This window comes from Malaclemys terrapin, chromosome 3 (assembly GCF_027887155.1).
Source record: "Malaclemys terrapin pileata isolate rMalTer1 chromosome 3, rMalTer1.hap1, whole genome shotgun sequence".
NCBI classification, from domain to species: Eukaryota; Metazoa; Chordata; order Testudines; family Emydidae; genus Malaclemys; species Malaclemys terrapin.
Window position 1 is genome coordinate 76,487,022 of NC_071507.1, and position 12,193 is coordinate 76,499,214.

The 12,193-nt window shown below is 38.3% G+C and overlaps 1 protein-coding gene across 2 annotated transcripts in view; it reads left to right on the forward strand.

Moving 5' to 3' along the window:
• The window catches only part of LYST (lysosomal trafficking regulator), a 154,227-nt gene that overhangs the window by 93,855 nt on the left and 48,179 nt on the right, over positions 1-12,193 (forward strand). For both annotated transcript variants that reach the window (XM_054022597.1, XM_054022598.1), the window contains exons 28-32: positions 503-655; positions 3,018-3,209; positions 6,219-6,397; positions 7,703-7,909; positions 9,614-9,790. In XM_054022597.1, coding sequence (XP_053878572.1) covers positions 503-655; positions 3,018-3,209; positions 6,219-6,397; positions 7,703-7,909; positions 9,614-9,790 — 908 coding nt within the window. The remainder of the gene's footprint in view (positions 1-502; positions 656-3,017; positions 3,210-6,218; positions 6,398-7,702; positions 7,910-9,613; positions 9,791-12,193) is intronic.

The following is a 12,193-nucleotide window of genomic DNA, read 5'->3' on the forward strand; positions in this document are numbered from 1 at the left end:
CTGTTAGTCTCAAAGGTGCCACAGGACCCTCTGTTGCTTTTTACATGAAAATAGTGACAATATTCAGAGAGTCTATATAATAGTTATTTCCATTTATAACTTTTAATAAAATTATGAAGATATTAAAATTTGGTGGCTGTTTTTCCCAAAGGGAGGGGAGTCTTTGCTTTGTAACTGATACTGTGACATACATCTATTATTGGGGTGGTTTTGCAATGACTTTCTTGGAAGTACGTAGTTTTGATATATTTTTAAATTTCTTGCCCCTTTTAATTTCCATCAGAGTCTCGAAAAAAAGCTTGTCACCTCTTTTTGAAACCAGTGTTGAAATGTGTTTTTTCAAAAGTTTTTATAATGTGTGAAATTCTATTATTTTGGTGTTTATAGAAATAGATGTAAAGGATAAAATGAAAATAAGAAGTTTCTGAAATGTTAGCATGTTTGTTTATGTAAACTACCTTGAGGAAAATGTCAAGTGCTCATTGTTGCCTCTCATTTGTAGACATGGCAATTGCTCTGCAATTCAGAGTTCTTCAGGCAGCTATTGAATTAATAAAAGCTACAGCAAACCAAGACTCTCAGGATCTGGCTAACTCTTTACGTTTACCTGCTACCCATCATCACGCAATGTTTCAAAAACGTAAAAGCATTGCTGGTGAGTGATAATTTAATAGTATGTTGTATTAGAGAATTTTATAGCTTCTCCTGCCCTCGTTATGTGTTGGAGCCAGTCATATTTTCCTACCCTGGCATTCAATGAGACAGAGGTTGTAAAAGTGTGTATCTGTGTACTTGTGTTGATGAGTTCCCTGCAACTTTACTTATGGTACTACAGCCCATTTCACCAATCAATGTACTGCTATGTTTGGGAAACATAAGTCTAGTGCAAATAAGGTGACCAGATGTCCCAATTTTATAGGGACAGTCCTGATTTTTGGGTCTTTTTCTTATGTGGGCTCCTATTACCCCCAACCCCTGTCCCGACTTTTCACATTTGCTGTCTGGTCACCCTAAGTGCAAATCCACCTGTGGAAAAAATGATGATCTAAGTTTTCTATGTTCTATGTAAGGTGAACAGTAGCGTAAATTTTGTACGAATTTTGAATTCAGTAGGTGTGCAGAATAAGTGTTGCTTATACGTTGAAAGAAGGGAGTGCAGCAATACTTTCTCCTTCACCTAACACTGCACCATCCCTGAAGACTCCAGAGCCAAATTCAACTTGGATTTGAAATAATCAGTTAACAAACATACATATATAACCCCTCCCTGCACATACACACCTTACATTAAAATAACATTAAGATTACAAAGACGCACATTGAAGTTAGGAAATGGCAGAATTAAGGTTGCCTATATAATTTGTCCTCCTTGCATTCTGGTAGTCTTTAATTACATGATCACATGCTACTGTTTTCCACAGGGTTATGTGATCATATAATTAAAGACTGCATCATAATGCATATGCAAAAAGGCAACTTTAATTCTGGCATTTCCTAACTTGAGCATGTGTCTTTGCAACCTTACATTCTTTTTCATACAGTATTTGTATATAACTTCTTAATCTTTAAACAAACCAACCCTGAAAAATAATTGTCATGTAGTATCATATGGACCTCCTCCCCCCCCACTTGGGACATGAACAGGGTTCTGATCTTTACATCCACAGTCTACAACTTAAGCTAACAGAGTAACTAATAGAGGATGAGAACTCACTATTGCTATGTGGCCCAGCTATTAGAGGGGGATGATAAATTAGTGCAGATTTTTAAGTTTCAAGTTCCTGCTCCAAAGCATGTAGGTAGTAGCACTTCTGAAAGAATGTTGTTGTTTTTTTAACATGAAAAAAAACATGTTTTTAAGAATGAGATTAAGGAAAACTAACTGAACTGTTTTAACTGAAACTTTCACACAAAAAAATCCGCTTGAGGTAGACACCTGGCATGCATAATTTCAATTTGAACCATTAGTTTCATAAGCAAGTAAATGCTGTAATGGAAAGTGTTATGAAACCTTCACTCTAGGTAGCACTACCAGTTCAGACTATAATAGTTTGTGAAACATTTTTGTGAAGTGCTTTTGGATTCTTTGGCTGAAAGGTGCTCTGTGAATCTAGGTCATTATATTCAGCTGCATTTAAGATTTCACTGAAGACTGTTACATTAAAAAACTGATGTGTGTTCTGTTAATTGTTTAAAACAAAGGTTCAGTTGCAATGAAAGATTCCATTATTCCTCGTCTACCAAAACAACACTTCTGTTCCTACAGTCGACTTCTGATGCCCCCCTCCTTCAGCCTGTTAAATCAGGAGCTGTCCCTCCAGTCCCTTACTGGATCCACTTCATATACGTTCCCTACAGAAGCAGGTGCAGTAGTGGGGTCATGCCTACCAATTCATTCTGCAAAAACATTTCGCAGGAAATGTTTTACAGGATTAGATATGAAATAGATGTATCTATCAAAATAACTTCTGATAGATCAATATGAAATGTGTTTACCTTTCAGAGCTGTTAACCTCACTGATCTTAGTTCACATTGCTGAAAACCTACATTCTATAAGCATGTTAGTGTAAGAACAATTAACTTTTAAATAACAGCAGTAATGAGGTAACATTATAAAAGTAGGGAAGTGAAACAGTGACTGTTCAGAAGCTGTTTTGTACAGTGAATATTTCTGAGAAATTACATCATTTTGAAAACTCTAAAGAAAATAGATAATGTGCTATAGTTTAGAGATTTGATGAAGCACTCATCTTAAAGACTTTAATGCTCTGTTATTACATGAATTTTATATACATTTCATTTTCAAGTGGAAAAACTGTCACACATTTCCAAATTTAAACAAGAACCTGGACATTCCTTGTTCCTTTTTAAAGAAATATATTTCAAATATTTTCCCTCATAACCACAACCAATTTTCTTTCCTAGATGAGAGCTATTGGTGCATGCAATTAATTTACGAATGTGATATTTAATCTATTCATGAGGATGCTATTGATATATTTCTCTACACTTAAAGGTTCCAGGAAATTCTCTCTTGCTCAGTCTGACACACTGGTGATGAAAATGCGTTTAGTAGCAAGTGATGAACTTAACATGATGATGCAGCGGAGAATGAGCCAAGAGAATCCTATTCGAGCCACTGAGAATGAGCTTATACAGAGGTTACAGAGACTCACTGTTCTAGCAGTTAACAGGTTCATTTATCAAGGTAGGAACAGGGGAAAAAAATATACAGTAACTGTGCTTATAATGACCTCACCGCACATTAAGTGGTGGGAATTGCTGTGTTGCTTGTTGGAAAAGGAGTGTGCCCTTTTAAGGGCTAGAAAGGCAGGGAGAGGCTTTCTGCTGCACTGCAGACCATGTCAGTGTGGGGATGCTGACTCTTCCCTCCCCCAGGTGACCAGCAGAGAGAGCAGGGACTATATAGGTCCATGCTGATGCAGGAAAAGCCCTCTTTTACCTGGATCAGGTGGAGCAGTAGCCACCCTCCATCCATGGAAGTGGTGAAATATCGGGTTTTGTCAGGATCTGCTACACTAGTTGCCACTCTCTTGGGGGTTTGGAAAGGAATTTTCCCTTCCCCGCCAGATTGGCCAAGGCAAAGTGGGTTTTTTTTGCCTTCCCCACAGTGGGTTTTGGGGGGAGGAGGGGGAGCTTAGTTGGGATGAACATGAAATGGGAGTTAGGCTATGATGTGGCAACTTATTATGTAACATGGAGTGGATGTCCAGTGTAGGTATTCCATAGGGAGGGGATACAGTGATCAAATAAAATGGATTGGTAATGGATTTAAAGGGGGTATCCTTCAAAGGAGTGGAAATGCAGGAAGGGGGATTTTGGGCTTCTATGTCTGGTATGTCGTGAAGCCAATCCCCCTCTCCTTTATATCTCCCTCTAATTTGAGGGAGGCAGGAATTTTGAGGTCCCAGCAGTGGGTTGGCTGGGGACCAGGATGGTTAAGCAGGAAGACCGATGGAAGGCTCCTCCCCTCCACCCCACCCCCCAGTATATATTGAAATGATTAAGCAACTTGCCTGCACTGTGCACTTCTAATTGTCAGGTCCTCCCAGGCATATAAGAATAAAGTTGTTGCCTAATTAAACTACATCCAGTATCTCCTGTCCTCCTTCCAGCATAGCCGGACAAAGAATTGTTTTATACTTATTGTTGCCTTACAGTGCCAATGTTTTGTTACATTAAAAATGTATTAATGTTCTTAATGTGTTGTGGGTATGAACAGAGCGGAGTTTATTTGGTGTTAGGACTCTCAAAATTTGGGTTAATGTTTTTTTTTTTTTTTTTTTCATTTTAAAATTTATCCTCACCACTGGTGCTTAGTCTCTGCTTCTTGTCTTAAATACTTGACAGATTGGATCTAATTTTTATCTCATTGAACTGGACCAGTTCATGTGAGAAATGTCTAAGGCAAGGGGGAGCTTTTCTAGTTTGCCTCTCACCTTTGAGATTATTAGGTACAGAAATGTAGGTCAAATTTAGAACTCTTCTAGAATAATGCATACCTGACAATATTTGCAACTTTTAAAAATAACTTGCCTAATTTTTATAAATTTCACAGACCTATTGCACATATCTCTCACCCATGCCACTTCATGCATTCATTCCACCACCCACTTTCATTCAATTTGTAGTCTTTACATACAGATTTTCACTCCACACCTACTTCTTTTCCAATTCTAGAACTGTAGGCATATACACTCTCTTTGCATACATATAGCTACTCATTCTCCACATCCATTTTCCCAACACCACATCCATCCATCCATTCCACATGCACCCATACCTGCCAACTCTGGGGTTTTCCCAGTAGACTATGCGTCTGCGGAAATTCTGTATGACTGTCCTTCCCCATTTCCCTATGTCCCTACAGCCATGTGCTGCCACCAATTTACCTCACATTCCAGGTCTTGACTCCCCCACCTTCTCATAAGTCTTTTGGGGAGCAGAAGGTCTCCCCCACTTCAACTCCTGCTGGTTTCAGGGGGTGGGAGGTTGCCAAGCAGGGCCTGTGATGCTTCTTAGGGCACCCATGTCTGTGAGTCCCCTTGTTACCAGCTGCCTCCAATTTGAGGAACTCTTGCTTGTGCTAGCAGAGCATTAGCCTCTTAACACAACCAGCCTGTCAGCCACTCAGGCACTGTCTTCTGGACTATACCAGCCCTGTTTTTTTGCCTTGCTGGATGACAACAAATGTACCCCAGCCCTGAGTCCCTTCTGTGGTATCCAGCTCCTGATCACTGGATACCCACAAATCTCCGATCCTCTGTACCCAAAGGAACAGTGTAACACAGTTCACCAGTTTTATCTTAGACCACTGCTCTTGTATTACACATAGCACTTGAATTCAATTATAAAACAAAAGGAAATTTATTAAAGAGGGAAATAGAGATTCAGATAAGAAATAGTGTGAGAGATGTTAACAAATGGTTATATCTAAACCAAAGTTGTAACAAGCATTCTAAACCTTAAATTTAACTAATTCCTGTCCTGAGAAGTTTCTCACCCAGTGTTGTCTCCAGTGTTTTCAAGCCTGGTTGAGATCCCTTTTTCATGAAGCAAACTTGCTGTCAATTTAATTCCTTGGTGAAGGATGCCTGTCTCTCTTTGTACCACGAATATACCAGAACAGACCTTTGGTGTTCACGTCAAGATATGGTCCCCCTCTTGCCGTTTGCCTCTTCCTGTTAGTTTTGTTCTGAAGTCTCTGCCAGCTTTTCATTAGATTTCTAAGCCAAATGCTAATGGACTCCTATTGTATGACTTGCAATACACCAAGTGTCCTGTCCCCAGTTTAAGGAAACTTTTATATGCAACAGAAATCTAGTGTATGTGGGTTCAGTGTCCATATCGCTTGTCAGAACCGTTCCATTTACTAAAGTTAGTCAGTCACCTTTGTTTGCCCCATTTCTGTGAATTTGTTTAATTTTTAACGAGAATCATGTTCTTTAGGGGCCACTTTTGCTGTTTATGGGGCTTGAAATGTATGGAAGTTCTGCATGTGAAATAGTTGCAGAATGGAGTCTTCAAATGATTAGCTCTAATTTTTAATTTGGTTTAACCAGTGTCTAGATTAACTATTTTATATATTCACAGTGTAGTACAGTGGATATTTGACTAGTACTGCTTACAGTACACTAGGATTAAGTTGGCATGGTCTGAGATGCCATTGATCTGTTTGTGCTTCTTAACATTTAAGAACCTACTGAAGATTGTTTTGATGTATTGGGTACACCAGAGACCACAATTCAATGCAGACTTTCAACATCCCAGCTGGAAGCCTCTGAAGAGGAGGACCAACGAGAACTGCCTAATAATACAAATTCTTTTCTGAAAGAAATGTTCAAAATGATGGTTGAAGGAATCAAAGTATCTATTGTAAGTAACTAGACAGTATATCTGTATTACATCGTATTGCTTAAGGAGCCCCCACTGGGGCAAATGCTGTGTCTCTGTAGGACTGTTCCTATTCATAAATGTTCAGTTTTTGTTGCATCTCAAGATGTATCTCAGGTATTATAACACAAATGCAATTTGTCACTTGGCCATTGCATAAAAGAAAGTATCCTGATATTGGATAAGTTTTGACCTTTACGTAAATTGGTGCTCATTTAAAAAAACAAGACAAAACAAAAAATTTTTTGAAGGGGGGGAAAAAACGTTTTAGAATCAGTTGTTTTTTTGGGTGGGTGTGGGGGGGGTGTCTGTCAATACTTCTGAGACCTGTCATAGCTGAACTCCCATCCTTCAGATTTCAGCAAGGCCATAGAAGATGTGCAGTAAGGGGAGTTCCGAGATACGGAGATAATATTCATTGTTTTTGGGGTGAGAGTAGCTTTTGTCCATGTGGAAAACTTGAAGCATTTAGTTTTATATCTAAAAAGAAGAAATTATAGCTATTTCTCCCCCCGACCCCCAAAAAGGACATGGCCAAAAACTGTTTCCCTGAATGCTGCTGTTGGTTCACTGTACTCCTATGTTCCCAAGGTGAGCTTGCAATGGATTTAATAAAAATTTGACTTGTCATTTTCTGTTCCTTTATGACTTAAGGAACATGTGAAAGGGATTAACTCTTTTAACCTTGGAACTATCAGGAACGCCACATCTGGTCTTCTCAGACCTTTTTGCTTGAGTATCGTTTGGAGGTCCCAGGAATGTTTGTTGTGAACTTTAGATATCAAACTGTCAACTAAAGTGTTAATCTTTAGCAAAGGCTTCCTTCATGAAAAATTGCAACTAGTGATTGATTATAATTAGTGATTAAAGTTAACAAAAATGAGGTTTTTTTTTTTAAACAATTTGATTAAAATTCCTGTCCCTCAGAGTTGGTCAACTTTCACTCTTGGCAGTTGTGACAACAGTGTTTTGTTAGTTCAACATCCTAGTCTTCCAGCTTAAACCAGAACTGAATTTCTAATATCTGAAAAAACAGAAAAATAAAAAACACCTTCGTCATCTTTATATATCAACCCTTTTTTCCCTTTGTAAGGTCATCTTTAAACCTCTGTCCCAGTAAATAATTATTTGTAAATGTGCTTCCTCAATAAGATTTTTCTACCAGATTTACTCTGTCCTTTCCTGTTCCAGTTTTCTTTGCAAGCTTATGTTGTATGCTCTATGCAAAGTTCTGATCAGAGAAACCCGGTTTACTGGGATGGGAAAACAAACCTCTTCTTGCTTTAGGCTACAAGCAGAATCAGCACTCCTAGGCAACAGTGGAGGAGAATCCTCTGGTCCTGTAAGGATACATTCCGTATGCAGCTTGGAAGACTCCTAGTGCATATTTTGTCTCCAGCACAACCATTGCAAGAAAGAAAAAAAGCTTTGGAGATAGTATGTGAAACAAACCACCAGGAGATTATGCGAGAATGTCTCAGCCTACCTCTGCAAGTAAGCACTGCTATATTTTTAAGCATAAAAACTTTGAAGCCCTTGCACATAAACGTCCTGGTTTAAATTTTAAAAATATTTGCAGGAGTGTTTTTCCAGTGGATGCACATAAAAAATTAGTTTGTTTTAGAGATTGTCAAGTCTCACTTCTAGCCCCGCTGGAATTCAATATAGCAGGACATAGTTCAATCATTTTTACATGTACAAGCTGTTACTGGCCCAACATGAACATTGTCCTTCCTGAGCCTTTGGCATAATCAGTGTGGAAAATTTCACATTTGGTGCGGGGAAGACAAGGAAACCTTTTTCCTGCAAGGTTGATCTTTGTTGTGTTTATTTAATGGCAGATATCTGAAAGTGCTGGGGGAATTCATAAGATTAAAATAAATCCTGTTTAGATGCATTAGTGGGTAGGTGATGCACTTGTAACTATGTGATGAATTTACTTAGCATATGCCTTTCCGGTTTCAGATACAAGGTGGGCATGTGCACTTGATGTGTCCTTCGTGCTGCAGGAGGCACAATGGAATAATTTCAGGCATGTTTGCCTTATAGATTACTGAGAGAGGAACATTTTATATTTTGTTTTCTGCAGAGGGATGTTTGAATGTGTAATGCAGCAGACAAGGGTGCTACAGGTAGATTGTGTGCGTGGGAGATTGGTGGCTAGTAACCCATACTGAGAAAGTGGATTGGACTCGGTAAGGAGGTCTCCAGCCTATGAAGGTAGATGCAGGTAGTGATGCAGTTAGGCTGGTCTGGAACTTTAGTTGCAAATGTCCTGGATTTTAGCCTTCCGTCTTTACTCATTAAAATATATTGTAATTTTTTTAATCAACTGTCAATTGTATTGTAAACTTAAATTCTTGTCTGAGAATTTCTGAAATTTTTAAGTGGGATTGGGTAATCTGTTTTATGCTCCTTGTAATTCAAAAATGGAGGAACAGATATAGATATCTATATATTTTTGTAATATTAGAGAGCACTGCATTTCAGTATTCCTCAAAAGTGACACATTCCTTCAGCTGTACTGGCATTGTTTATACATTCTGTGAAGCAACAACTTGAAATTTATGTGAGCGAAGCCCTATTTGAGGCCTCATGGAGACTTATAGGGTGCTTTATAGTAAAAGTCTTTGTTCTAGGCTCTGAGCCTCAGATTTCTTCTTACTAGCATACAGCAGAGAAGAAAACAGAAAGTAAGTAGTTAATGCCCCTAAATCACATGTATTTCAGATCATATGTGGGTTTCTCACTGGGCTATAAAATCCCTGGAAGGTCTAAAGAAGCAGTGGGAAGAGAGCAAATTCAGCAGCAATGTTTTTTTTGTTGGGGGACCATGTTGAATGTATTTCCTGCTTTCAACTACTACTTTTAACTTCCAAGCTTTCTCTCAATAATTACTTTGGTCAAAGTTAGAGGGCTGAGGTGCAGGTTTTTCTGCCCTGGATTTTATATGAATGTGTCTGTTCTTTCAAAGAGAAGCTTTTCCTTCATCTAATTTGGGATTTTGTAGATAAGGAGAGGAAAAATCCAAAACAGCTCAAGGATCACGAGCATTAGTAGAGAAAACTTGTCCTAGTGTACCTGAAAAGATAACAGATAAAAATATATACATTTATATAGCAAGTTCTTTGTGTTCTACTGGCAAAAAGAGAATAACTATACTTTTTTTTTTTTTTTTTTTTTTTATTCATCTTCTAGCATGGACCTAAATTAGCCCTCTATCTCTATGAGCTAATGCATGATCACAAGGATGAATTGACCAAAGAAGAACAAGTATCATCAGGAGTATTTATGAATGCATTAAAATTTTGTGGCTATAAATGCATTTCTCCCAGTGCTCCACCAAAACCAGACCTCCTTAATGCCATGAAAGAGGTATGTGAATATTAATAAGCATTTCCTAGTGAACCAGAATTCATTATTTGACCTCATTATTTGCAATTAATGCTATACTCCTTGAATATGCAGTGTACAGTAACTACTTCACAAAGATGATCACAGTTTCTATTAGGCTTGGCAAGCTGGTTGACCTCCTATTTGACCATGGTCAAACAGTGCAGAACGAAGGCCTTGATGCAGGTGGCAGCCTACCTTTTTGATTGCATCATGGTGCCATCTGTTAGCACGCTTATTTAGATACCTTGATCACTCACTTTACTATATGCTAATGCAACCTGTTGGGGGAAAAGCTAAGATAATTGAAAGCTGAGCATCTTGATTGACTGGAACTTTCTAGTACATATATGTGTATACCAGGCCATCAGTATAAATGTTGATTTACAAAGCATATTAAACAAGTTAAAAGACATGATCCCTGCCTCAAAGAGCTTACAATCTACACTCACTTGACAAACATACAGAAACTAACTCAAAGGAAGTGCGGGGGAGATAGGAAGGTTCAATGTTTAAACCTCCTCCCCCACAGAGAGAGAAGATGAGTTTCCTTTGTTCTTTTTGTAACTGTTCAGTCTTGAATAATGGTCACATTTAGATGTTAACGTAACATTGCTAAAAAATTATCATTATTCTTTCATTTTTCATAACTTCATTGTGCTTTGCAATTTTAGTTAAAGTAACTCAGTTAAGTAACTGGGTTTTTTGTAATTAGGCATAAATATCTAAGTCTAACTCTTAGACCATAAACACACTTTTTATATTACTGTTCTACTAAATGAGTGCTTTGAAATATTTGACCATTTTTGACATTGATAACATTTGACCTATGTTTGACAGGTCAATTTGACCAATTATTTTATTGGTCAAATTCCCAACTCTGCTTTTATATTCAGATTATTTATCAATCAATAAATATAAATAGGTGTTTAAATAAGAATCTAACAGGTCAGTAGGTAGTTATGATTATAAGCAACCTATAACACTTTCTAAAAAAGTTTCAGTAATCAGTTTCTGTTTAATTTATTTTAGTTCAAAAATAATCAATAACCATCTTTTCTAGTCAAATAAGAGAGATCATGGAAAAATCAAGTAACAAAATGGTTAAATATGGAACCTAGAGACACTGAACTGGGTTTCCAACCATCCAAGTGATTGATTATACCAGAGGATATTTTACATTTTTGTGAAAAATCAACGAACTGTGATAACTAAAGTGAAAATGCTGTGAACACATCCGCATGTTCCTTTTCCTTTTTAGAAAAGACTATTCATAACTACATTTCTCTTTAATATAAACATGTTTAAATAAAATTAGCTGTCTTTTTCAGTTTCAACAAATGATTGTTAGTGCTATTGTAATAGCTTTCTTCTCAGAAATATCATTAAGGACAAGTGGCTCGATTCCCAAAGGGACTTAAGTGCCTAACTGCCACTTTCCCAAAATAATTTTTAAAAAATCACTGGCGCAGGGGGACTGGATCCTGGGTATCCCATCTTCCTGGTGTGTACTCTAACCACCAGCTACAAAGTTAGTCTCATGCTTCCTCGCTCTCTCCAGCTCAAAGATTTTTAATAAATATTTATCCACAGTGGAACAGCTTCAACAGGTGAGACGGAGGGAGCCCCACATTAGAATATCCCATAGTTCAGTGGTTAGGGCAGAGAAGTGGCAGTCCCTGTTCAAATACCTTCTCCCCCTGAAGCAGAAGGGAGGAATTGAACCAGGGTTCTCCCATATCCCAGATAACTTTTAGCCCAGTGCTTAGAGTACTTATGAGGGAGGTCCTTCCCCATCCCCCCCTCCCCACCTCCCCAAACACACACACATTCCCCTCAGCTTCTTGCAAAAATGGTATAGGTGCCTAACCCCAAGAGAGGATTTGCATCTGAGAATCCTAAGCAGAGAGAGGGACCACCTTTCTAGCCAGGACTTAAATGCCAAACTCCCTGTCAGGTGAGGCTTAGCACACACCCCTCCCTTCAGCATCTCCCATTGGCTAGCTTAGGGAGCTGCCTAGCATGCTGGCTCTTCTGTGATTCCCATTCTGAGACACCATTTCCCTCAATTCATTGTATAGGGACCCTAGGCACCAAACTCAGGCTTTGTGAATTTCATTGATTTTTCTAGGCATTTAAAAGTAAGGCGTGGGGACTTTCGGTGTTGCCACACTTAAGTTTCTCTGTGAATCTAGCCCCAGCTGCGTTGTAGCAAATTAGAACATTTGGAGATGTTAATTTTTTTTTAACAATATAGAGACAAATCCTATTCTCACTGGAGTCATTTCTAATTTTGCTATTGACTTCAGGGTGGGTCAGGTTCCTCTTGAGTATGTTTACTTAATGACTGGAGTACATTAGGTCCCTCCTGTCTCTAACGCACAA